Here is a 27,534-nt window from a genome sequence, read left to right on the forward strand (position 1 = left end):
CAGTGATGCCATCCAGCCATCTCATACTCTGTTGACCCCTTCTCCTCCTGCCCCCAATCCCTCCCAGCATCAGAGTCTTTTCCAATGAGTCAACTCTTCGCATGAGGTGGCCAAAGTACTGGAGTTTCAGCTTCAACATCATTCCCTCCAAAGAAATCCCAGGGCTGATCTCCTTCAGAATGGGACTGGTTGGATCTCCTTGCAGTCCAAGGGACTCTCAAAAGTCTTCTCCAACACCACAGTTCAAAAGCATCAATTCTTTGGGGCTCAGCCTTCTTCACAGTCCAACTCTCACATCCATACATGACCACAGGAAAAACCATAGCCTTGACTAGATGGACCTTAGTCAGCAAAATAATGTTTCTGCTTTTGAATATGCTATCTAGGTTGGTCAGGATAGTTTTATAATTATTGACAATGAATGTGCTGATAAGCAATTGAGTTTGGAAAGTGTGGTCTTTTGTTTTCATTTAGTAAACATTTCCTGTGTTCTACTTTACTGCTAGGTACTCTGCTAACCAGTGGAAACTGCAATAAGGAATTATACTTGGTTGCTAGCCTCCTTATGTAGCCATATGATACACAATTCCCAGGGGAGGGGAGAAGGTAAGTAGTTTAGGAGAATGGAGAACAAAAGGAGATTTTGTTGGACCAGACAATGGAGTTACATATGATAATCCCATCTACTTTCCAGGGTACCTTGGAGAAACCCTCATAAAGGAGGAAATTGACTCTGGAATATTGAATGTCTAGTCCAAGTTGACTCCATTAATTAAGGGCAGCACTCGAGTGTATACCTAGGGCTGTCTGGACCCTGGAGGCAAAGAACACCTAAGAGCCCTGTATTCCAATGGTTCTTGAGAACAGGCCCTTTGGCCTGTGTTTCGCATAATCCAGTTCCATTCTCTTAAGATCAGGTGGACTCCTTAAACTGAAAATATCGTTTATTGAGTGATCTGCTTCTCTGTGGCCCTCCTCTTAGCCCTCGAGGCTAAGAGGGCTCGACTGCTTAAGTTTTCACTAGCTGGCAGAGGCAATTCGAGCAGAAAGTGGGGTGTGGATTTAGTCTTCTCCCTCCAAGCTTAGCATTATTCTATGCATATTAACAGCTTGCTGTTTGTTGTCCTGTGTGTGCCTAGTCTCTGAGTCGTGTCCGACTCTTTGCGACCAGGCTCCTCTGTCCATGGGGATTCTCCAGGCAAGAATACTGGAGTAGGTTACCATGCCCTCCTCCAGGGTATCTTCCCAGCCCAGGGAGAGAACCCTTGTCTCCCGCACTGCAGGTAGGTTCTCTACCGCCTGAGCCACCAGGTAAGCCCTTACATTGCTGTAAACTGACGTTTACATGAATTCACCGAGGGCTGGACTTCAATTTCCTCACCTGAGGCTCATAGACAAGTCATCCATAACTTCTCTTTCAGGAAGAAGTAGCAAAACAGCCTGAAGACGGCATTATTCCAGTTCTTCACTGCTGTATCAGAAACAGTGTATGGTGCTTCAGAAATGTTGAACGGTTTCACTAGAAAGGACTTAAAAGCGTGCATTTGGGGAGAGAGAAGCGCCGCGTCTCTTGGATGCCCCAGTGTGCCCCTCCTGGAAGACGTGGCGAGGCAGGGGAGCCCTTCGGCCCCTGCTCCAACCAAGCGGGGCTGCAGCGCGCGCTGCGCGGAAAACTCCGGAGCAGCGGGCCAAGCCCCGGCGCACCCTTGCTTTCCTTCCCTGCGCCCCATCCCGGCCCGAGCGGCGAGGGGGCGGGAAAAAGGGCAGCGGGCGCCTTTAAATGCTAATGAAGTCGATGCCCCAACTCCGGAGCCAACCCTCCCAACCCTTTCCCCTCCCCGGGCCCGCGCGCCGCCTAGAAGAACTCGTGCGGGGCCATTTTTGGGGCAGTAAGACCGAGCGCGGAGCCCCGGAGCGAGCGCGCAGCCCAAGAGCGCGAGCCGCCTCCGCCGCGAGACACCCCCACCCAGCCCGGCCTCCGGGAGAGCGAGCCCCCGGCCGCCGCGCCCCCCAGCCGCGCCAACCGCCGACCAACCGCCACCGAGGTGCCCGAGGGACAGCGGAGGAGGCGGCATGAGCGAGGCGGGCGAGGCCACCAGCACCACCAGCACCGCCGCCGCCGCTCCCAGCAGCAGCGCCCCCATCACCACCGCCGCCGCCCTCCCGCAGGCTCCGGCGGAGGCGGCCCCCCAGGACCCTGCGCCCAAGAGCCCGGCGGGCGGCGGCGCTCCCCCGGCCCCGGCCCCGGCCGCCCTGGTCTCGGGCAACCCCGGTGGGGACGCGGCCCCGGGCACCGCGGCCCCCGCCTCTTCGGCCGCCGTGGGCAGCGAGGACGCGGAGAAGAAAGTTCTCGGTGAGTCAGGCGGGGAGGATCGGGGGGAGGGGGGGTGGCCGCTCCGGGCTGGGGCCCGGGCCGCCGAGCACGTGTGGGCAACTCCAGCCGCCTGTCTGGGCGGCATGGATCAGGGTCCCCGGGGACGTGGGGTTCCCCCCCACCCTGGGGCGGGCGGCCGCCCATCCCGCAGGCGCTGCCGGACCAAGGCGCGGCGCTCCCGGCCGCCCGAGCGCTCCCGGGTTCGCAAGTTGGGGGTCTTAACTGGGGGTACCCTAGGAGGGCGCTGTCGCGCAGTCCCGTGGCGACGCATCCCTAGGTGCGGAGGGGAAAGAAGCGGCAGTCGGGAAAGAGGATCCAGGGTGGGATGGAAGTGGATGTAGGGATGGGACAGGCACCCACGTGGCATGGGAACTTTGGAGTCCTCGCATACGATCTGGGCGAGGAGAGCATTTCCTTGGAGGGAAGAGGAAGGCGCTCGGAGCAGACAGGGCACGGGTGGGGGAGTTGGTGGTGGTGGAAAGTCTTCTTGCTGGGAAGGCTCAGGTGTCCGTCCCAGACGCCCTTCTCACGGGGGCGCGGGAACGAGGCCAGGCTTCTGTCGGCCACATGCTGGCCGAAGGGTGTTGCAATCCTTCTCCGGGGAAACTTGGGTCTCGGTCCCGCGTCCCCCTCCCTCGCCCTGCCCGCTGCTGCAAGAACCACTTGGTGTTTACCAATCACTCTCGTCTTCCCGGATTGTGGGAAAGCGCTTGGTGCAGCAGCTGAAAAAACTTGGTCGGAAGTGAGGAGATGACGTTAGTTCGCAGCCTCGTTATCTTGGGGACTTGTAGCTTAGGAAGGGGAGTCGGAAGAGGAGATGTTCAGGTCCCGGGGGCAGAACGTTACAAAAGGATGTCTGTAGTTATTGTTGGTTTTGTCACGTATCTCAGCGTCCTCATTCAGTAACGTTAACGCCCTGTGTGAGGCCTAGGCAGTGGGTGGGGAATAAGGTCTCTAAAGGGTGTGTGCTGTGTATCTCATTCCCCCTTTTTTTTTTTTTTTCTTAACCAGGGAAGGTTAAGAGATGGTGTAAGATGCTTCTGAGAAATTTTCAGTATTTTGCATGGGGCATGTTTGCTTTCTGTGAGCCTTGCCTGCCCAATTTTCTAGGAAGAAAATTTTATAAGCAGAAACTTGGAGGAATCATGTGAAGAAAGTTTAATAGGATCCCATTTTTTCTGCCTTGAGAGGCCTGTGTTCTTTTTTTTTTTTTTTTTTTTTAGGGTTAGATTTTACTCAGTTACTGTCAAATGAGCTGCTAAATGTAACATGTGCCGGTTAAGAAACAAAATAGCCTTCATTTCTCTAGGCTAAAAGTTGCTCCAGTCTAGTTCAGGTTGTATTGTGATATTGTTTTCAACAAGTGTTTCTTGGAACACTTCCCATGCCAAATGTCAAGAGAGACAACCTTGGTTTATCCGAAGCAGTGTTAGGATATGTTCTTAATTTGATTTATTTTCATATAAAGGAAATTTCTGTTTTTCACTGGATCCCTGTATCTCTCTTGAATCTAAACTGAATTTTAAACTGCCATAGATATCTTTAAAGATGAAGGAACTAGATAAATTAATTTACTCAGCCACCAACTGCTCTGACAGTCCCAGCACATCCCTGGTGGTGAGGTTGTAGGTTTTGGGTCTTTTCGCTGTCATTCCCAAATCTCAGCAACAAGGACAGCCTTCTGCCTGACATTTCAACGCTGTCTCTGTCCAGTATGTTCTGCCATCTCCTGTCCTTAGCCAAGCAGACACATGGTGCCTACAATGTGCCAGGTGCAGTGCTGACTGAAATGGAATTCTGGTTTGGGATTCTTGCATTCTAGTTCTTAGAAGTGGTTCTAAACTTCAGCGTATAGCCGCAGGCCAGGGGAAGTAGTTGATATGACTGAAGGAAAACTTAATGAACCTCATGGAAGCTTGTTGGTTGTCCTCCTTTCCCCATCCAGCTCTGTGTATGCGAAGTGAGTTTATGGGCTTAAACCAAGAAGAATGGATGACTGTGTTTGGCCTTGTGAGGTCACTGGAAATTTTTGTGAAATTAGGAAATTTTTAAAAACTAAAGTGGGAATAAAAATAACCTTCTACCTGGATTGAAGTTATCCTTGAAAATCACTTTCATCTTTCTCTTTATTAGTGTTGCTTTTCTAATCACAATTATGCCTTTGACAGTGCCTGTAGACAATAACTATATGAAAATGAATCAAAAAGAGTTCCTACCTTTATATTTTCCTTATGTTTTTCTAGTTCATTAATTTTGGGGCAAATGAGACAAAAAGCATATCATTTGAAATAATGTGAGATTTAAAAGCATATGATCGATCAAAACCAGTCTTCTGTGTACATTTAGATCTAAAATATATATATATATATATATATATATATATATATTTGCCTCTTTGCCCTGTTGCTCTAATTAAAATGCCCTAAAACCGAACGAATTAATAGTTTAGTCTCTTTATTGGAGAGAGATCTTCCTTAGTTGGCATAAGAATTGCAGATTGCTCAGTAAATGGTGTGCCAAATGACTTTGAAGGCAAAAGAGTTTTTTGTGTTTTCTTTTTACAAATAGAGCTAAATAAACTACTTCCCCAAGTATATTCATGTAGCAAAACTCAGAACTAACCCTGCCCACAGCGAAGTAAGCTCTAATTACTGTTTTCTTCTTGAATTTAAAAGCTGAATCTTTATTATTTTTCCTTGGAAATTAAAAATATTGTTTGTGGTTAATTGTTACTTTTATTCTCTCCTAAGCTTTATTCTTTTTAAAAGATACTCTATTGCCACATTTCTTGTCTCACTGAGTTTTGATAATTGTTTTATGCTTTTCCTGAATTTAGACCTGGGCATTTCATAGAGGTACTGGATTTGGTATTTACAGTTGATTCAGAGGAGTCATCCAAAATCATAAATGGCTAAAATAAACATAAATCTGTGAAGTACAGGTTCCATGACCATACTATTGGTTTAGATTTCTTCTCTTGAGTTCTGTTAAGATCTTACATTGTACAGAAATGGTCCTGTCACAGGGGCGAGTAGAGTCAGCAATCACATTGCGAGGGTTATAAGAAAATGCTGATAAGAATTTGGTTTATAGGAGAAACCAAAATCAGTTTGGTTTGATTCCCACCAAATGAAGAGAGCAGGATAAACGATGAAACAGAATCCCAAACTCATCGCAGGTTTGAAAAGGCCTGTTGCGTCATGTCTCGGGGCGGTAAGAACAGAACTGGCCTGAGCCCGCCTCACTTCTATTATTACTCTGGACTCCTCTGATGGGCCCCCATCTGGCATCAAGACAAGTTTCTTCAGGTCTCTGTAGATCAGCTATTAACAAGGAGCTACTTTTTCACTATGTGGAGTTTGCTGACTGTTTCAGAGTGTGAGAGTGATGTCAGGTCTCAGGGCTCACCTTGCTCATGTGTCTGTAGTCACTTTCATCGCGAGCTGCTTTCAGCACTTGGAACATTTTTCTGCTGTAAAACTTTACAGAGCATGTTTTCATTTTTCCCCTTAAACATTGTTTCCCAATTTTAATCACTGCAGAATCATATAGACTTATGACAACACCTTATCTCAGGACTTCACTGAAACATTTCCCAAGGAAGAAAAGTTCAGTCTTCTGAAGAGTAGTTCCCTGTGACAACCTGTGACAACTTCACTTCCTCCATTTTCTTCTCTCGATAAACTCTAAAGTTAAGCTTTTAATGGTTTCCTCAGGTATATTTAGGCTTTAAATAATGCTATCAAGACCTTAGTGGTATGAGCTTTATCTCTTTGTAGGTCAGATACTAATTTATCTGCTTAATCCTATTTTAGCCACCAAAGTCCTTGGCACTGTCAAATGGTTCAACGTCAGAAATGGATATGGATTTATAAATCGGTATGTGTGTGTATCTCTGCGTGTTTTATTTAAATATGTCCTCATGCTGTGGCACCTGCTGTTGGTGTCTTTTCCCATACTTTATTAATGGTTTGTGTAAGTTTTCAGATTTCCGAGCTGTGTAAATACTCTCTCATTTCTAAGCTGCTGATCATTTAACATTAATTGCAATGCATTTCTAAAACACAGATAAATAACTTATTTTATATAATCTAGTCATTAAAAGAAAAAACAGTGGCAGTGGGGACAATAGAGTAAGGGGAAGGGCCTTAAGATAATTGAGTGGGTATCCACAATTTCACAGATGGAGCAGTGGAATCCTAGACTGGTTAAGCAACTTTCCTCAGGTCACACAACTAGTGAGTAATTGAGCTGGATCTGTAACCCAGGTCTGGTCCAAGTCCTGTGTAGAAACCACAGTGTTTTCTTTAAACCATGGTAACTTCTAAGCATATAGGAATGAGAACACAGCTGCAAGCGGTGAGGGTGTTCTGATGTTTTTATATGATACCATCATTTTCTCTAGCCCTCCTAGCTAGGACCCCGCCTTCTTAAAAAAAAGAAAAATTCCTCTAATTTCTTCCTTGTATGTTTTGGTGGGCAGTGGGGGTGTGGTGGGGGTTTAGGGTAGGGTGGTGGTGGAGGGGGGGTTGTTTTAGGTTTCAGTGTAAGGGGAGCCTAGTTCACAGCTGTGCCCTGTCCTTTTAACTGTCTTGCTTTGCTTTTGCTGGGAGGGAAACCTCGGGCTCTGGTTACATACCATGTGATTTAGAGAGAGATGAGAGGAAACGGGTGTTTCGGTAGGTTGACTCTGTGTGCATGAAGCTAGGCACCATTGTCATATGGAAGAGTAAGGTGGGTCCCTTTTGGGTTTAGAAGTTTTTAAGGAGGACTGACTTGAGGCATCTGAGTTTAGAGGACAGACAGACATCTATGTTGTGTTTTGAAGTCCTAGGCTCTAAACTATTGTATGTTTTCCCACTTACCTAGTTCTTTTAATTGTGAGCTTTTTGTCTTCCAACAGAAATGACACCAAAGAAGATGTATTTGTACATCAGGTAAGAGGGACGATAACTGTGATGTTTGCTCTCTGAGGAGAGGGGTGTCTGTAATCTGCTATTATTATCCCTTTCCCAAAGTGAAGCCCTGCACGTTGCTGTTCTGCTTGAAACTCCTCCTGGGGTTTTATTTTGGCAAGAGGGCCCAGTTCCACGTTTTAAGATTAGCACTTAAGCTCTTCTCGTCCATCACATTAACTGTTTTCAGACAGTTTTATTTTTTGAGCTTAATGAAGTAATAATCAGACCACATGCTAATTTTTACAGCCTTAGAGTCTTCAGCTAAAGCACTTCTATTTCCATCTTAGCAGCCTGTGCACCTGACTGTGTTTCCTCCTTGTGTTTGGCTGGGCCTCACCTTACCTTCGCCTGGGTGGGTACTGGTTAAATCCTCCTCCATCAGAGCAACTTGAACTTGGGTAAATAGCACAGCGAAGCAGATGGCTGGAGTGTGTGTATCCAAAACATGGGGGCTTTCCAGGAGGCTCAGGGGTAAAGAATCCACCTGCCAATGCAAGAGACTCGGGTTCAATCCCTGGGTGGGGAGGATCCCTTGGAGAAAGAAATGGCAACCCACTTCAGTATTCTTGCCTGGGAAATCCCGTGAGCAGAGGAGCCTGGTGGGCTACGGTCCGTGGGATACAGAAGAGTTGGACACGACTTAGCGACTGAGCACAAGCAAGATCCAAGACATAAGGAGACTCCAGCTCCCAGGCTAGTCCCCTCCTCTGTCCTGCTTAGCACATGTCCAGGTCAAATAGGCCTGTAGTCCCCTGTATTCAAAGGAGATGTAGAAAAAGTGTAAAATACAGAAAACACGGACTTCTCTGTACAGGAAGCTCAGTCTTTTTCTACATTATTGACCTAGGATGTTATTCTGTATCCTGGACTTTCTTGGCAAAAGAGATTAAAAGCATGACATGCACTTAGTTTTCTTTTTGTGTGGTTAATTTTCAGTGAATTGTCTTACATATGTGTGGTTCTTAGTGGATAACAACAGAGAAGTACAGAGACAGGTACCAATACCAGCACATTCACCTCCAGGGCTCTGTCAAGCGTCTGGTTTTCTGTGTTTTCCTGCTGTTTAGGATCCTCTGCACCATGGGGTAGAGTTTGGTGACTGGAGAGAGTGCTATGTCAGAAGAAGTGATCCCGTTGTGGTTTCTATCAGTTGTATTCCAGTTGTGCCGGGGTAACTGGAGTGGATTACTTTGTTCAGACACAATGACTTTTAAAGTCAGAACAGACCTAAAGGGAGTGTTGCTTATAACACCTAGGGAGTAATAGAGATTTTTGGGCTAAGAATTCTGCCTTCTGGTGACTGATGGCGTAAAGGGACCTCACAAGGTTCTGTGCCAGTGGCCAGCCTCACTGGCCTGTGAGTGTGTGAACTGATTCCAGCCCCCCGTGAGGCTGGGCGGTGAGTCACCTCGGTGTGCTGAGGCTTGCCCAGTTTAACAGGAAAAAGAGAACGAGCCGGTAGGGAGGGGCTGTTTTTGGACTGGCTGAATGTTCAGGCGGCCTGTGTGTATATCCTGTCCTGAACTGCCTTTTTCCTCTGTGGGTGAGGTCTCTGCCCTACTGGCTCATTCTTTTTTTTTTTTTTTTTTTCCCTCCCTCCTACTCAGAGTAAGGGAAGGGCTAGATTACACATGCCTAATCGCTTTATAAAATAAGGCTGACCTAGTTCCACAGAAACCCAGAGCCCCTTTAACTGTTTAGAGATACCAGCTGACAAAATGGAATTCATTACAGGAATTATTTTCTTCCCTCCACTGATTGAAAAAGAGAAGCCTGTTTATAAGCAGGTATTTAGGTGCCTATGTTCACTGCAGGATACCATCATTAACCTTTCAATGTTATTTATCAGAAAGTGCACAGGGATGAGCTGACATATGAATGATGTGATGAGAAAAATTTCAGTAAATATCACACAGTTATAGTACAGGGGTATACACTTCCCCTACTCACCCGCCTCCTTCCCCTAGGCTGTATTTTTATAAACTCAAATAAATCACTTATCAGCCTCCAGTTGGTTTCCTCATCTGTAAAATGGGAGAGGAGAAGGTTGTCAGCAGTGTTTTGTTCTTGAGGTATTTTCAGATATTGTCAGAAATATTTATCCCCCCTTGGATTTTTAAAATTTCTTTTGAGGTTAGCGGTTTCTCTTGTTCACTGAAATCTCTATCCCCATATTTCTGTGTTTATGTGCATGTGTAAGATTTTATGGAGGTGTCCCCCGTCCCGCAGCCCCCACAATGATGGAAAATAGAGTCTGACCCAAGACACTTCATCGTGTGAGGAAACGCATCTATCCAGTAACACAATTAGTTCATCAGTATAACTGCACTTTCTGTTTAACCCACCTACCAAGATGAATTTTGAAGGATAACGTGAAATCAAGAAAATAATGTGGAACATAGTTGTATAGTGTTTTTTTGTTTTGTTGTTCTTGTTTTAGAGATTCAGGTTAGTTGGGAGAATAGCATAGAATAGAATAGTGGTAAAGAACCCGCCTGCCCATGCAGGAGACACAGGTTCCATCCCTGGGTCAGGAAGGTGCCTAGAGGAGGAAATCACTACCCACTCCAGTATTCTTTCCTGGGAAACACCATGGATAGAGGAGCGTTGTGCACTGCAGTTCATGAGATCGCAAAGAGTCGGACATGACTTAGCGACTAAACAACAACGTTAGATTAACGATTTCTTCAGTGGAGCCAGTAAACTTGAAAGGGGTGAACTCTGTGGCCAACTGTGACCTATACTTCATTCAGAATGTTTTTTTAATCTTGACAGACTGCCATCAAGAAAAATAACCCACGGAAATACCTGCGCAGTGTAGGAGATGGAGAAACCGTAGAGTTTGATGTGGTTGAAGGAGAGAAGGTGAGAGGAGATTGTGGTTGGGTATCCAGGGTGCTGGCAATATTTTCTCGCATAGTAAATGGTCTCTCAGTCCTTTATGAGTTAACAGTACTTTGGATTTTTACTATGACAGAAAGAAGCAATTCTTTAAGTAAAAGTGTTTCTGATTATTGACTATCATATGCATTGTTTGATGCAGTATAGAAGGATATTTTAATTTCCATTTTAATAAATGATGAACCCTATTTAAATCATGGAAGGAAAAGCTAATTTCTGAAGATTTAAAATGACAAATCTTATTTTGGTACCACATGTGTTTTCAAGTGAAATTTAAAATTAAAACAGGGCTTTCCTGGTGGCTTGGTGCTAAAGAATCCACCTGCCAGTCCAGGAGACATGGGTTCGATCTCTGATCTGGGAAGATCCCATATGCTGCAGAGAAACTGGACCTGTGCACAACAGCTATTGAGCCTGTACTCTAGAGCCCTGGAGCTGAAACTGCTGAAGCTGCACACCCTCCTAGAGCGCATACCCTACAGCAAGAGAAGCCACAGCGACAAGAAGCCCATGTACAACTAGAGCTTAGCCACTGCTTGCTGCAACTAGAGAAAGCTCACGCACAGTGATGAAGATCCAAGGCAGCCAGAAATAAATACATAAATAAAATTTTTAAAATTAAGGTAGTTTTTTAGTATTAAAAATTGATAAAAGCTATTTTGGGGTGAAAGATACCTTTTTGTTTTAAGAATAAAATCAAATATAATCATTATGTTTTCTCTTTGGCTTGGATTTTGAAAAGCCAGAGGCATCTTGACAGACTGTATAACCGCTATCTTCAGATGAAGACTAACCCAGGAAGCTAAAAGGATCATTTTGATGTGCATCAACAGGTTTTTAATGCTGTGATATGTTTAATTCTAATATTAGTAATGTCTTTTATGCTTTTTTAATTGTAAGCTGACTAGTTCACTTCCAGATGATTGATCTTCTGATATACACACCATTCATTCTGTAGTTCCTGTTCTTAGCAACTCTCAAACTGTTTCCTGTTTTAAAAGAGAAACACTTTATTTCATCTCATATAAAAATTTAAGTGACCTTTACCAATGTGATCCCAGAGTATCCTGCAGATCTTCCAGAGTTCCAAGTTATCTACGAGCAAATGCAGACCTGTAACGGTCCCTAATGTCCCATCCAACTATTAAAATTTTATCTAGCCAGGTTAATTTTACCTCTGTGTATTTTCAGCATGTGAGGTTATACAAATGGACATAGAGTGGGGTTTCACTCTTTTGAATCTCCTTTTCCCGAACTTTTTATATTTTTGAAGCATTACTTTATCCGCTTGTCCGTAGAGAATCTGAAGGCTATGTCTGTTTCGACAATCAGATCTGAAGAGGGACTACTTTAGTGGACACTGTATGAAAGCAGGAGCTGAGTCAGCAGCCCTTCATTCCTGCCATTGCCACTGGGAGGAATTTCTCTCTCACTAGCTCAGTGCTGGACAGACCACGTGAGCCCATGAGTGGATTCTCTTGGTACCTCACAGAGTAACAGGTTTCCGTATTTTCTAGGAAGAGAACATTATCTCAGTTATTTCCAGTGAAGAATATTCTTCCTGGTCTGGCATTCCTTTGCTCCAGTTGCTTTATATTTACCAGTTTTGCATTTCTTAAAGAAATATATATACATATTGCTCTTGAATCAAGAGAGCAGAGGTTGTGGAAGCACGCAAGCCGTATAGACATCCATTATTTTTTTAACTTTTTACTTTATATTGCAGCATAGTTGATAAACAGTGTTGTGTCAGGCGTCATGCTGTATACATTTAAATCAGGACATCAAGCATCTTGCTCACCTTATTAAAACGAGGGTGTGTTTTTGAGGTCACCTGTAGGAACTTCTAGTACCTCTTGCCAGTCTTAAACCCTCTGGCTGTCTAAGGCGGTGCTTTCGGTCGTTTGGCTTCTTTCTGACTCGAAGGCCGTCTTTGCTTTCTTCCTTTCTCAGGGTGCAGAAGCAGCCAACGTGACCGGCCCGGATGGCGTTCCAGTGGAAGGGAGCCGATATGCTGCTGACCGGCGCCGCTACAGACGCGGCTACTATGGCCGGCGCCGTGGACCGCCCCGCAATGTACGTTGTCTCCTTCATCATCAGTGACCCAAGAAATGTGCACATCTAAAATTAAGTGTGTATGTTTGAAGCACATAAAAGCTGTATCTTCTGCTGGAAACACAGTGATTTTTTTGGATGGGAAATTTTTCATGTTCAGAATTCATCCCCACTGGGCTTATGCGACATTTTTGCCATTCAGCAGTTTTATCCGTTTGTTTGCATTTGGCTGCAAGTAACAGCCATTTAATTATCATGTAACAAGAAGGCTTAACTTGGGCCATGCCAAGGTTGTCAAAAAGGTTTTTTCTTCTTTTGGCTCCTTTATCGGCCAGAACCGAACCATGTGACATCCACTGGGTGGGGTAGGGAGAAGGGGCCTGGGATTTCTGTGATTGGCTTACATCTGGTGTTCATCCCTTGGCGCTGACCCTGTTTATTTCTAAAGTCAGCCTTTCCTTGGCAAGGAATAGTGAGGAACAGCTCTGGAGTAAGTGATGGACAGTGCTGGCCACAGAAATATTAAGTGATTTGCCTCAATTATGTAACTTTTATTTAGGATAGCATTTCCCATTATTTCAAAGTTAAGCAACAATTAAGTCTGAATTTTTAGTCCTGTAGATTGGTACCAATCTAAGTGAAAGGGTTTACAACCAAGTCTGGCTGCAGGAGGCTCAGTTTAAAGTATTCTTGAGGCATCCAACTTGTGGTCATGAGGACCCTCTTAGATATGAGTCATTTTTTAATGTTTCTAGAATTAGTACCCGGGATTGGTACTCTGGAATAAAACTCAAGATGCTTTGTGAACACAGGATTGTGGCTATGTGCGTCATCCAGGGAAAACTTTTGAAAAAAGTCTCACCAGAATGAAGTATTTGCAGACTGAGAATGGTTTATATCTCTACACTTTGATAGAATAGTATGTTTCTGCTTACCTAAATGTTTCCTCTCTTCATTGTGTCATCTTAAACATGCAGCCCAAATTGGTTTTTATCAGATTCCATGTGATATCTTGTTTTTCTTCCTGTATTTCTCTTACCCATGTTTTGCTTATCCTGTTTAATTTTTAATAATAAACTGTGTCAGAGACAGTAGGAATAGGCTACCATAGCATCTACTACGTTGTGTTAACTCTTTCAGGTTCACCAGATTCACGGAACACTAGTTGTAATTGTTTTGATTTCTAGGTTACCTCAGAAGTACAAGTGGTAAAAAGCCTTTAGTGAAAAATTTTCCTTCAAAGACGTTTCTCCTCAGCTCGAAATTCTGAAGTCATGTGTGTGACGTTTAGAAACAAAATTATCAAAATTCTGAAAATCAACATAAATGAAGGTTTTCTGTTGTGATGTCTTCTAGGTCCTGACAGCTTCCTGAGTGTGTTTGGCAATGGTGGTGCCATTGTTGTTATTTTGTAAAACTAATCTTAATGAAAGATTTGGCTATAGAAAACTCAGATACAGAGAAACCTAAAGAGAAAATTTATAGTTTATTTAGTCACACTATTTGGCAGAACATTTTCTATGCTAATATGCCTTTAAATCATTGGAGACTGTATCTGATATAGATTTTATAAAGTATAGAGTTACTTGGATTTTCTGAAATTAGACTAGTTGAGGCTATGCTTGAAGCTTTTCCTCTTTGAGAATTTTGTTGCTCATGTGGGCTTGGTTTTCTGGAGAGTTCTAAATCTTAAATACTCTCACCCCCAACATCAGTCATTTAATTTTCTTCATTCTAAGTTTGTTCATTTTTTAAAAGCTATAGTTACTTTACTTAAGACTACCTTTGGCATTGCAATTCCCCTTTAAAGTAAGATTTGAAATAATTCTTTAAGGGATGTTTAGCTGTTTGCTTATATTTTTTGATATAAAATGTTAGTATGTGAAATGGTAGTTTAAATACAGGGAAAAGACAAAATGAATCAATAATTCCTTGTGTTAATAAAGTTTGTTATATTCAGAAACTGTATTTATTACTTGCTACTATGTATTAAAGTGCAATTAAAACTTTATTCCTAAACAAATAAAGAGAGGTATGCCATAAGTCAGTGGTTCTCAAACCTTCTGGTTTTTGGACCCATTTATATGCTTAATTATGGGATGCCAGAGTTTTTATGTATATTTATATCTATTAATACTTATTGTATTGGAAAGTAAAGCAGAATTTAAAAGATTTGATTTATTTTAAAATAAGCTATTACTTGAAATACAAATAACTTTTTTTTAATGAAAGCTAATTTTTAATTGAATGAAAAGAGTGGTGTTGCTTTAGGTTTTTGCCAATCACTGATGTTGGTTTAATAAAAGACAGCTGGTTTCTTACAGCTCCTTCTGCCTTGGTGCTGTGAGGGACCATGTGTCACTGTAGCTTCTGGGAGATCCAACCCCCCTCCTGCCCCCAACTCAGGAGAGAATGAGATGGGAAAAGACAGCATCCTGCCAGCCTTATGAGAATAGTTTGACCTTGATGACCCCCTAAGAAGGATTTCAGAGACCCTCATCCACACTTTGAGAACCCAACCACTCCAGGAAGCAAACCACTTAGGACCAACCACAAAATATACAAAACATATTTTTCTTTACTTTGCCCCAGTAGATGACCAGTGTTGGGGAGACACATTTGGTGGAGCCAAATATTCTAAACTGTGTAAATGTTTTTTGGGTGGTTAGTCAACTGATACTGACATTCTAACTAGATGCGAACTAAATTCTTTAGCGATTAATTGCACTTGCTTTTCTGCTTCTTGGTATTTTATCTGCATAGATCTGCTTTAATGTTAATGTAGCTTATCTCAGGTCATCACCTGATGATCCGGGGTAAATGCATTTTTGTCGATATACTAGAAGGGATCGTTCCTTTGGGGGAGAATTTTTTGTTTGTTTGTTTGTTTCGTTGATACTCAGCCTAAATGGTATTCTTTGCTTCTTTCCCTGCCGACACCTCTCTGAACCTCTGTTTCTTTGCTTCGCTAGTACGCTGGGGAGGAGGAGGAGGAAGGGAGCGGCAGCAGTGAAGGACTGGAGGCCCCCGCCGCTGCCGGGCAGTTCTCTGGGGCCCGGAGTCAGCCGCGCCGCCCCCAGTACCGCCCCCAGTACCGGCGGCGCTTCCCGCCTTACCACGTGGGACAGACCTTTGACCGCCGCTCCCGGGTCTTCCCCCATCCCAGCAGAATGCAGGTAAACCAGCACCTGGGACTTCTCTCCGGCAGTCCTCACCCCTCCGTCCTTCCTCTGCCTACTCTTCCTCCTCCTCTTCCAATACCAGCGGCCGGAAATCAAACCTTGCTTTTGGCTTCTCGATGCTGACGCTACTTAACCCAAGCAGACTAGTCTGCTCTTTGAGACTGGTCCTTCTAGTCTCATTTCTAAAGGCACGACCACATGAGCCTTGAGCCTTGCCTATACCCAGGGACCCTGGTGGACAAGGTACAGTCTCAAGTTTATAGAAAAAATGAAAGACATAAAGTAGGGACAGGTGAGGGTGTCTAAGGAGCTGAACTCTGAAGTCAGTCAGGCCTGAGTTTGAGTCTTATCTCTGCTACTTACTGTGAGCTTATGAGATTAACTTGTCCATCCCTTAAATTCGGACAATTGCCTCCACCTTGGGGCTGTGATGATAAAGTCCAAGATAGACTGTAGTGTGTGACAACTCAGGGTGGAGGGTGTCTATAAAGTCCTTAATTTAGATGAGATAATGTTGATGATTAAGAAAACCTCTTATGAAAGTGGAGATGATTGTCTTTTCTTTTCATTTTTAATGCAAAATACTGATACAACTATTGTGAACTTGACTTGTAGTTAATAAGCCTTTCACCAACTTTGCAGTTCCCAGGAAACTTGGAAATCTTGGGAGAGGACCTCATTTTTGGTACCTCTAGCTTATACCTTCTTCCTCTTAGTGTCCTTGGTTTTTGTTTGTCCACTGAGTGTTTTGACTGAACATTGTGTCCAGTCTGTTCTTTGCTGCCCTTTTCCTATCTATCATGCATGACTGTGTTCTTCCTACATTGCTTCTTGTTTTTTTCTCCCCTTCTACTCTTTAACAGCTGTCCCTGACAAATGTGCTAAAAATAGCAAGTAGCCTTACGTATATGGAGAGATTGGGTACATGAGGCATAGTAGGTTTCTTTAGGGCAGCAGCCTGGGCCTCTAGGAAATGAGGACAGGAAGAGTCAGGGAGACTATGACACACATTTATTTTTAGGGAGTCAGTAGTGCCTTCCTAAAATAATCCTCCTTCATGTTTAGCATATACATATGTAGCATATTTTTTTTGAGTATATGATGAGTATCTTCAATATTGGTTGAAAGAAAAGTATACTTCACCTTAGGAATAGGAGGTTCAGAGCAAAGGGATTCTGCGTGCCATGCAGAAAAGCAGGTTGAAAACTAATTTTGAAAATGTGTGCATATTCGGGCAACTGCATTTTAGTTGTCTCGGAAGGACAGATGCTGAAGCTGAAACTCCAATACTTTGGCCACCTGGTGCAAAGAGTTGACTCATTGGAAAAGACTCTGATGCTAGGAGGGATTGGGGGCAGGAAGAGAAGGGGACGACAGAGGATGAGATGGCTGGATGGCATCACTGACTTGATGGACATGAGTTTGGGTGAACTCCTGGAGTTAGTGATGGACAGGGAGGCCTGGCATGCTGCAAATTCATGGGGTTGCAAGGAGTCGGACATGACTGAGCGACTGAACTGAACTGAACTGAACTGTGTACCAAGGATGTCATAAAGCGTGATATAGCTGTGTCCAAATGACTTCCCTTTTTCAAAGATAATAATTCTCGATATTTGGCAAATAAGTCATGGCGGTTACTGAGCTGATATCAACTGTTTGTCATCCCCAAGAAGAGAATTATATGACAGAGGAAAAGGAGCAGCATTGTTTGGCCTCCACTAAGAGACAGATGTTTGAAATCAGTTCTTAGTTTTCCCTACAGCTTTATGGAATTGGCAGCTGTGTCTATATTTTTGTTGTTGTTATTACAAGTGAAGGGATTTGAGTAGTTTAAGAAATCAGCAACTTTTACCTAAGGTTGCATGGTGGTAGACGTTGGTTTAAACTGGGTCTGTCCAGTCTCCTCCTGTTCTGTCATTCTAGTACGTGTTCATCCTTTATATATGTTCCTTTCTGTTTCTGTGTGTGTGTGTTTGAATCGAAGTTCCTGAAGAAGTAGTAGCTTTGCTTGTTCAGAGAAGTAAGGGAGACTCATGTGGTTGAGATGTTATGGGTGAATAGAGGGGTAAGAGGTTAGATTTAGGTGGCATCAAGGCATATTAGGCATGCCTACTGTAGACCATAATAAGAATTGTTGACCTATCCTCAGTGTGATGAAAAGCTAGTTGAGGGATCTAAACAGGGGAGGAAACATATTTGAGAAATCACCGGACAGTTTAAGGAGGCTGGACCACAGAAGGCAGCAGCAGAATTAGGGAGACCAGCTCCGTCATTTGCCCTATGGAGGGGCAGTCAGGGCAGGAATTAAGAGTGCTATCAGTGGAGGTGTGAGGAGTGGCCACATTTAGGAAGCGACAGCATCTGATGATGGAGTGAACGTGTGGTGTTAGGAATAAACGATACCTTGGGAAGGAAGACCAGGTTTGGGCAGAGACACAGAAGGCATTTGGAGATCTTCTGGACACATTAAATATCACCTCCAAGGGGAGAGAAGTCAACTTGGCAGAAAAATAAAAGAGGCAAGAGGTAGAGAGTGGCTTGAGTTAAGAAGGTGTGATTTTAGCAGAGGTGGGAGACAGTCTTTGAGGGTGTTTCAAAAGTGACCTAAAAGAGGCAAGGGAACAAGGCGTTCACACACCAGGAAAGGCATGAAGGGTGGAGGGAATGGCAAGTACGATACAAAGGCCAAAGGGAGCCTGGAGGGTAGGCGAGACTGTAGGTGCACCTGTGGGGACATCAAAACATAGGTAAAGGCCTGGGCCAGGGAGAGAGGGACAGATACAACGAGGATAGGTAGAAAACTGAGCCAAGGACTGAGTTTCGGATTAAGCAGTTAAGGTTAGGGAGACAAGGAGTCTGGTAGAGGACAATGAGAAGGAGCAGATGGGGAGAGAACGTCCTGGAAGGAAGTGCTGTGTTAAGTGCTATTGAGGAAGGGAGGAAGGGAGACTGAGGCTAGGTTAGTAGGTTTGGTAACTTGGAGGTTAGTGGTATGTGAGGACAAAAGTCTCTGAATTCAAGAAAGAGCAAAGTGGAGGTATTATAGTCCCCTTTGAGGAGGTGTCTGTGCTGGCAGAGGGGGTCTTCTGCCTCTGTATGTATGTATGTTGTAGAGGAGCTCAGAGAAATGGGGCCGTGGCTGGTGGAGGATGTAGGGTCAGGGCAAGGTTTTTGTTTGATTTGATTATGTTTTTACATTGAATTCTCTCCTGGCCTCCCTTCCTTCACCAACAACCTAAAGTCATTTGGTGGGCAGATCAAATATGCCATACATATACACACATCACACACATGTAACTTACAGTGTATGTATGTGTGGTATGTATTTGTGTTTGTGTATTATTTCTGCCTACTGAAATGGCCTCAGATCAGTGACACCTTAATAGCACTGAGCATGCCTGGCCCCCAATTTTTCATTTGTGATATTACCATTTTCCAATAAAAAATAGAAGCCCTTTTGGAGAACCGGCCAATTTCAGAGCCAGGCCAGAGAAAGTACAATATGAGCCTAGAACATCTTGTTGTGCCAGAAAACAAGGAAGTGCTCAAAGAATGCTGGAGTCACATCCAGAGGACACAAGCCAGCTGGACAGGGCTCCATCTCATTGGCCAGTAATGATAGTAACAGATTACAGCTCATTGAATAAAGTAGAAAACCAGGAGTTTTCTATATAAGATATTAACAAATATAAAAGTTTACAGATGTAAACAAATATATTGAATTTGATGAAGAATGAAACATTTACTGGCTTTTGAAAGTACTTTTGTCACAAAATCCTCATACATTGCAAAGGGGAAAAGCGTAAACTTCCCCCGGGGTTCTTCTCAGAGTGAACACTGTCAGTAACAGTAGGAATTAAGTAGGAATTGACACCATACGCCGGCCAACAGGATGCAGTGAGAAAAATCCAGAGCACTGTTGTGGCTTCTCTTCCAAGGATGTGTAATTCAATCATGTGGAGACCCTAAACAACCGCGAATGAGGAGTATTTTGCAAAATAACTGCCTTGTAACATTTGAAAGTATCAAGATCATGAAAGGCAAGTAAAGACTGGAGAACTGTTCCAGTTACAGAGACAACTAAATTCAAGGCATGGCTCTAAGTGAGTCTTTTTATTGTAAATGACATTATTGGGACAACTGAGGAAATCAAATGGAGTCTGAGGTTTCAAGTCTATACTCTCAACCGCCCTGTTACTTTGTGATAATTTAAAGAACACAGTTGGAAAAGGTGGATGTTATTTCAGCATGTTTATATGCCTGGATGGAGCTGATGGAGGAGAGGAGGATTGAGAGTTCAAGTGCCCTCATAGGCCAGAGAGAAGGGTTGGCTTTGTCTGTGGGCATGGACCACTTAATCAGTTGAGTGAGAGAAGAAAAAGCACATGTAGGTGTAGGCTGGTAGATTTGATGGCGAAAGAATATAGAGATTCTTCTTTGATTGGTTCTCTTTTCTTAGTGAAATATGGAGAAGGAAGGGATATTACCTTTGAGTGGGTAAAAGCAGATGGAGATGTGTCTGTATTATGAAGAAATTCAGAGATTTTGGATGGGTTGGTTGGTTAGTTTTTTGTTCTTTCTACCTCTGGAAGTTCTGTAATAATTCCCCCAGCTTCAAATAAATTTTTTAAGGAAGTATTTTTTATTATTTATTGTTATACTTCAATTAAATATGCAAACAGATAAAAGGAAAAACATTAAAAAAAAAAAAAAGGAATCAGAGGTAAAGGTGTGGTTAAAAGGTGTGGGGTGACCTTTGGATGCAGAAACCATTACTGTATCAAAGGGGTACCCCGTTGGTAGAATGAGTGGGTCTGAGTTTGAAATTCTCAGACCCACTGAGGATTCTCATTGCTCTAACGTAGTATATCATTCCATTTCCTTTTGCAATAAAGGTTTCCTTTCAGGAGACAAATGGGACCTTTTAACATGTTTAATGTTGTAAAATAAATTTAGTTGCACTGGGATCAGGAAAAGACTGTCTAGTGGGACTGAGTCTGTCTTTCTTTCCTATCATTCACGCCCATTTAATCAGTACATGGTTCACTGATAGGAGATTCCCCAGCTTTGTAAATGAAGCCTTTTATTTTTTTCCTTTAAAAGTTTTTTTCAATGCAACTGTGTGCTGTGTCTCTCATATCCTGCGTTCTGACACTCACTTCAGCTCTCCTTGCCTCCCTCCAGGCCGGTGAGATTGGTGAGATGAAGGATGGGGTCCCAGAAGGAGCGCAACTTCAGGGACCAGTCCATCGGAATCCAACTTACCGCGCAAGGTACCGGAGGTAGGTGATGTCGCCTGCTGACTAATGACCAACTGAAGAACTTGCCAGTGACAGTAAGGCGGTTGGGGTTGTTGCAGGTCTGTTTGTTTTGGATTTATTATGTAATGAGGAGATGTGACTGCTTTGACCATATGTCCAAGGTTTGGTGGGGCTCTGCAGTACATATATTTTTAGATGGCTGTGTGTCATTTCCCCTGTTCCGTAACAACTAAAATTTCTAGTTATCCCTCTACCAAAGCATGCTTTGTTTCTGATAACTTTCACATGATGTAAATTCATACTTAATTTTTATTTTATTATATTTAATGAGATGAGAGCAACAGAAATTAACTGATATGTTATTCAGTGGTAGCTCTACAAATGAAGGAAGAATTGGCTGCCAGCACGCATTTGTGATACAGTAAGTCCCCTACATGCCAGTGAGTTCTGTTCCAAGAGCATGCTTGTAAGTCCAGCATGCTTCGTTCATAAGTCGTAAAAAGTTAGCCTAGGTACCCACCTAACACAATCAGCTAGACAGTACTGTTCTATAATAGGTTTATAATAGTTTTCATGCAAATAACGTGTACATAAAAAACAAGTAATTTATTTACAGGGCAGCAGTGGAGAAACAGACATAGAGAATAGACTTATGGACATGGGAAGAGAGGAGGAGAGGGTGAGATGGATGAAAAGAGTGACATGGAAACTTACATTACCACATGTAAAACAGATAGCCAATGGGAATTTGCTGTATGGCTCAGGAAACTCAAACAGGGGTTCTGTATCAACCTAGAGGGTTGGGATGGGGAGGGAGATGAGAGGGAGGTTCAAAAAAGAAGGGATATATGTATACCTATGGCTGATTCATGTTGAGGTTTGACAGAAAACAACAAAATTCTGTAAAGCAATTATCCTTCAATAAAAAGTTTTTAAAAAATTAAAAAAACACTTTTAATCTTATATTACAGTACCTTGAAAGTACAGTAGTCCAGTCAGTACAACAGCTGGCACACACGGGCTGGCAAGAAGTGACCAGTGACCAGGCAAGAAGAGTTACTGACTGGAGGAGGGAGAGGAGGTGGGATTTGGTGGAACTGAAGGACCATCAGCAACAGGAGATGGGGGGCAAGCACATTCGAGTCTTTGAAAGTTTGCAGCTCATAGGGGATTTGCCAGACTGAATGTCCTGATAATGAAGCGGTCTAATGCAGGGGTTGAATCAACTAACTGCAGATCCAGGTGTCTGTGTTTAAATTCCCACCCTACGACTAGCAGCTCATCTGTAGCTGTATGTGTCTCCTTCTCATAAGTTTCAGGACTCCTCTTAGACGGAGTCACCAGGTTTATAAAACGGACAATAAGGAATATTCCACAGTTGTCAGTAAGGTTAGATGTATTCTAAGGCATTTAAGATAATCAGAATGTTGCCTGATAGATAGTAAGCCCTTGATAAATTGATTATTACTACTACCGAGGATTTTAAGAGTAGTGAAAGGAGTGTTGTTTTATTTCTGCTTTATCCCTTGTGAAAACTGAATTGGCTAGACTCCCCAAGATTCATTATAAGCTTTTTATATTGTAGGCTCCCTGTTCCTTTGCCCTGTCCTTGAAGAGCTTCATTCATGAATGATGTCCATACCCCCTTGAAGTTTGGCAGAATGGGATTATTGACGGGAGAGTAAGGACATTACTGGAGCTCTCCTGATTGGCAGCATTCTACATTCTTTTTTCTCACAGGATTCCTTGTAATTTTAGATGCTGTCATTCTAATGATTCACTACTAATGACTTTGGAAATAAAAGAAGCTTCGTAAAAATGTCTTAAGGAAAACAGGAAAAAGATCCTGCGGGTCCCAGTTTTGTCAGTCTCTCGCTGTGTGTGACCTTGGGAAGGTTGTATTCAACCTTTTTGACCTATAAAAGCAGCAATTCAATGTGATTCAACCAAATACTCACCTTTAAGCCTCTTGGTTTTCTCACTCTAAATCTTAAACTCACAGAATTAGCCTTGAAATTAAATGAGATAATTAACATGCAAGCATAGAGCACAGGCCTCAGCACACAACGACTAATGTTAGTTTTCTTGCTGTGTCGAATCCCCTTAGCCTCCACGTCTTCAAGGCAGGCTGCCCACAGAGGGCAGATACCAGGCACTTCTCTTAATTTTTGCACCCACAGTGCCTGGTAGGACCAGAACCTATGTTCTATAGGTGTTTGTTCGCTGCAAATAGTGTTCAAATGAAGGAGGAAAATGATTGAATTTTTTAAATCTCATCATCCTTTTGTTCCATTTGCCACATTCAGTTCAGTTCAGTCGCTCAGTCGTGTCCTACTCTTTGCGACCCCATGCATCGCAGCACGCCAGGCCTCCCTGTCCATCACCAACTCATGTTGGTGATGAGTTTACTCAAACTCATGTCCATCGAGTTGGTGATGCCATCCAGCCATCTCATCCTCTGTCATCCCCTTCTCCTCCTGCCCTCAATCCCTCCCAGCATCAGGGTTTTTTCCAGTGAGTCAGTTCTTCGCATGAAGTGGCCAAAGTACTGGAGTTTCAGCTTCAGCATCAGTCCTTCTAATAAACACTCACGACTGATCTCCTTCAGAATGGACTGGTTGGATCTCCTTGCAGTCCAAGGGACTCTCAAGAGTCTTCTCCAGCACTGCAGTTCAAAAGCATCAATTCTCTGGTGCTCAGCTTTCTTCACAGTCCAACTCTCACATCCATACATGACCACTGGAAAAACCATAGCCTTGACCAGATGGACCTTTGTTGGCAAAGTAATGTCTCTGCTTTTGAATATGCTGTCTAGGTTGGTCATAACTTTCCTTCCAAGGAGTAAGCGTCTTTTAATTTCATGGCTACAGTCACCATCTGCAGTGATTTTGGAGCCCCCCAAAAATAAAGTCTGACACTGTTTCCACTGTTTCCCCATCTATTTGCCATGAAGTGATGGGACCAGATGCCATGATCTTAGTTTTCTGAATGTTGAGCTTTAAGCCAACTTTTTCACTCTAGCCTTGCATAATTCTAGGAGTAAGTCTTGATCCCTTGACGTTTTAAACCTTTAAAGACAAAACCTGCTGTTCTCGAAGGCCCTTTCCAATTGCACATGTTCTCTTTTCTCTGCTCCAGGGGCCCTCCTCGCCCACGACCTGCCCCAGCTGTCGGAGAGGCTGAAGATAAGGAGAATCAACAAGCGGCCAGTGGTCCAAACCAGCCACCTGCTCGCCGTGGATACCAGCGCCCCTACAACTATCGGCGTCGCCCCCGTCCCCCTAACGCTCCTTCACAGGATGGCAAAGAGGTGAGGCCAGCTAGTCAGAGGGCACGCTGCCAGACTACCCTGGACCATGTCAGCCTTTAGTATTCCCTCCTAAGAGTGGTTTCATAGTCTGGAAACTGAGGCCAAAAAATATGTATCATATATGTATCTTTATGTATAATAACATTTTCATAAAGGTATGTAATGCCTTGCCCATATCGTAAACCAGATATTTGCATTCAACCAATTAACACTCTAGTCAGAACAGTTCAGTTCAGTTCAGTCGCTCAGTCGTGTCCGACTCTTTGCGACCCCATGAATCGCAGCACGCCAGGCCTCCCTGTCCATCACCAACTCCCAGAGTTCACTCAGACTCACGTCCATCGAGTCAGTGATGCCATCCAGCCATCTCATCCTCTGTTGTCTCCTTCTCCTCCTGCCCCCAATCCCTCCCAGCATCAGAGTCTTTCCCAATGAGTCAACTCTTTGCATGAGGTGGCCAAAGTACTGGAGTTTCAGCTTTAGTATCATTCCTTCCAAAGAAATCCCAGGGCTGATCTCCTTCAGAATGGACTGGTTAAAGCTCTCCAAACAAAGGACAGCGTTTATAGAGAGGAACCTGCCTCTCAGCATGTGTTGAAAGTAACTGTGTATTTTTTATGACTCTCAGCTGTGAAGAGTGATGGTATTTAGTTGCCGTTTGGAAGCCATTCTTCGGTGATTCTAACTTTGACTCCAACTTTAAGAGTATTTAAGAATTTGCACAGTGATTTACCTCTGCAGGCAGGAAGATCCCTACTTGTGAGACCTTTCAGTCTTGAACTCTCCACTGCTGTGGACATTGGTTCATTTCCGGTTTGTGGTTTTATTGTGTGTTTCAGACCAAGGCAGGTGAAGCACCATCTGAGAACCCCGCTCCAGCTCCTGAGCAGAGCAGTGCAGAGTAACAGCCGGCTCCCCAGGCACCTTCACCATCTGCAGGTAGGCGGCCCATGCGGAACTGACGTTCTCTTTAAACAGCGCTGATTTCTCAGCGGTAGCACAGAGCAGTCTAAACTAACCCTCCAGTTCATCTGGGCCAGCCTCTTACCTGCATCAGGATTCTGAGAAAGAGCTGTTTCGGTGGTGAAATATCTCTGAAGCTGATCTTATTTTGCTTGGTTTTGGAGACATAAACGTGCAGACAGAGTTAATGAGTGTCAAAGTCATTTTTCTAGATAAACAGTTGTCAACTATTAACACCGTGGAAAGATTTTTTGAAAGTTTTACTTTTGTGACCCCTAGTGGCCAGTTTGATAATTTTAAAGTGCCTGCGTGCTTGCTCTGTGGCTTCAGACTCTTTGGACTAGCCTGCCAGGCTCCTCTATCCATGCAGTTTCCCAGGCAAGAAACTGGAGTGGGTTGCCATTTTGTTCTCCAGGGGATCTTCCCAACCCTGGGATCAAACCTGCATCTCCTGCTTGACAGGCGAATTCTTTACCACTGAGCCACCAGGAAGCCCAATGCGCCTGACAAGGCTTCATTTTAATAACAGAAGACTGATCTGTGGAACAAACAGGAATTATTTTTTCCTTCCCATTTCCCTTTGATAGCCAGCATTATTTATGTGTAGTGCTTGAGAGCGCTTGGGTTTATATGTCCAGTGCAGGATCTGCTCCTCATTCGCTTGAATGCTCTTGAGCAGTTTATTTATCCTCTGCTACAGTTCTGTCTGCTGCGGGTAAAATAGGGATATTGACTGGTCTGGGTATTACAAAGACAGACATAGTGATATCACACGTATGAACTACCGAAGCAGGGTGTGACGAAGAATAACCTCTCCATAAAGTTAGCTTGTTTTTCTTCATTATTACTTCCTGCTTTTTTTCTGTCTTCTTGCTAAAAATCTTGGAAATTGTATTTGTATAGGTAGAAATATACTGGAAAGACTGATTGAGCTAGTCTTAAAAGACTATATAAGCCATAGTTGGTTTCATTCTGGGTTTTTCATCTAATAAATCCTGAGAATTTGATTTTTTAGTATTTCTTGGTTGTTGCCCTTTTCATGAAATAAATAGGGAAGTAGCTTTTAGTTAAAAGGGTTTTAAGCTTATAGTAGTAGTGTTATTTTTTCAAAAAATTAATATTTCATAAAATTTTAAGATCATTTAAAGTTTCTACATTTTAAATACCATCTGCTTTTATATGCAGAGGTTTGGATTTAAATTAGCTTTTCACAAGATAGACAAGTGCTATGCTGAAAATATTCTGTTTTACCTCTGGGTAACATGAGCAATTTATCATAGAAATAAATTCCATATTCAGAGTTGCTTGAAATAATTGACAGGATTATATATTAATCATTTGGCCATAACCGTTTAGTAACATTATTTCTAGGTATTGTTCCAAAGGAAATAATCCAAAATATAGGGGGAAAATTTCTATTATAATCTAGTATTGGAGAAGTGGTTAAATATTGAGATATACCTATGTTAGGAGATACTGTGTAACCACTAAACTGATTATGAAGAATTATCAATGTTATAGTATCATTATTTGAAAAGGCTCCATGATGATAATTTTATTTTTTATAATTTTACAGAATTTTTACCATTATGCACTGAGTGTTCTTATTTATAAAAATGTTTTATTAGAAAGTTTCCATTAAATTCATGTTTCAGTTTACAAATCTCTAAAAGGTACACATGGAAGATTTTGTTTTGAGCTTTTGAGTTCAAATTATTTTTTGAACTGCATAAAAAACAGGTAATTTTTGCCTTTTTATTCTTTAACCTTGGTCATCTTGTCACCCTTTAATAAGTCTGATGTGAATATTTTCCAGGTGACTTAATTAATGACCATTCAAAAAATAAAGCAAAAAGCAGACCACGACCTTACGAACACCAAAGAAACGTCCAAGCAATAAAGTGGAAGATTAATAACCAAGATGTGGACATTAGAATGTTGACTACACTTCTTTACAAAACAGACAACTACACGAGGAAAACATCAGCCATTTTTTCCAGCAGCTGAGATCCTGGGAATGCCTGCATATTACAAGAGAGTGACCTCCCCAGTTTCAGCAGCCACTAGGTTTATATTTTTTTCTCCTGGTTTTTACTGTTTTGGTAATACGAATTGAAAGAAGAATTATTAATACCGCATGGGGAGACCCCTCCCAACCAAAGAAATCTGAAATATATAGTAAATGCTTTTTTTTTTTTTTCCTTTTCTGTTCATTTTGGATGCTGGTGCTAAACTTCCAAGTGTCATGATTTAAAAAAGAAATTTTATTCCCTTCTTATTTATTTCTAGGATAAGGGGAGGGTAACATTTTGCTTTCTTATGTAACTCTCTTGGAAAATGTGCAGTACAAAGTTCCGCAAAAATAAAATTTTTACCCTTGAAAGGAAAGATGTATAACTGGAGAATGTTTTTCTGAGCACATGTTTTTGTCTTTTTTCCTTACTTCATTCACTGAATTGTAAGCTCAAAGCCAAGTGTACAGGTGGATTTGTGCTATTTAATAAATGTAGGGGCCTGAGCTGAGAGCAGA

The 27,534-nt window shown here is 42.9% G+C and overlaps 1 protein-coding gene across 2 annotated transcripts; it reads left to right on the forward strand.

Annotated features, from left to right (window-relative positions):
- The first annotated feature begins 1,888 nt into the window (after positions 1-1,888).
- Positions 1,889-27,392, forward strand: YBX3 (Y-box binding protein 3). Of its 2 annotated transcripts, XM_004023316.5 has the most exons (10): positions 1,889-2,353; positions 6,190-6,253; positions 7,278-7,311; positions 10,108-10,197; positions 12,187-12,309; positions 15,261-15,464; positions 20,655-20,752; positions 23,870-24,041; positions 24,881-24,980; positions 26,821-27,392. In XM_004023316.5, the coding sequence occupies exons 1-9, from the start codon at positions 2,074-2,076 to the stop codon at positions 24,944-24,946; spliced, it is 1,131 nt and encodes a 376-aa protein (XP_004023365.4). In that variant the 5' UTR covers positions 1,889-2,073; the 3' UTR covers positions 24,947-24,980; positions 26,821-27,392. The 2 variants fall into 2 exon arrangements, with proteins under 2 accessions (XP_004023365.4, XP_027823667.1); XM_027967866.2 differs by lacking the exon at positions 15,261-15,464.
- Positions 27,393-27,534: the final 142 nt, after the last annotated feature.

Source organism: Ovis aries, chromosome 3 (genome assembly GCF_016772045.2).
Source record: "Ovis aries strain OAR_USU_Benz2616 breed Rambouillet chromosome 3, ARS-UI_Ramb_v3.0, whole genome shotgun sequence".
Classification (NCBI taxonomy): Eukaryota; Metazoa; Chordata; class Mammalia; order Artiodactyla; family Bovidae; genus Ovis; species Ovis aries.

Coding starts and splice junctions, on each gene's coding strand:
- YBX3 (XM_004023316.5), top strand. CDS start 2,074: ATGAGCGAGGCGGGCGAGGCCACCAGCACCACCAGCACCGCCGCCGCC. Junction 2,354..6,189: donor CGCGGAGAAGAAAGTTCTCG/GTGAGTCAGGCG, acceptor ATCCTATTTTAG/CCACCAAAGTCCTTGGCACT. Junction 10,198..12,186: donor ATGTGGTTGAAGGAGAGAAG/GTGAGAGGAGAT, acceptor TTCCTTTCTCAG/GGTGCAGAAGCAGCCAACGT.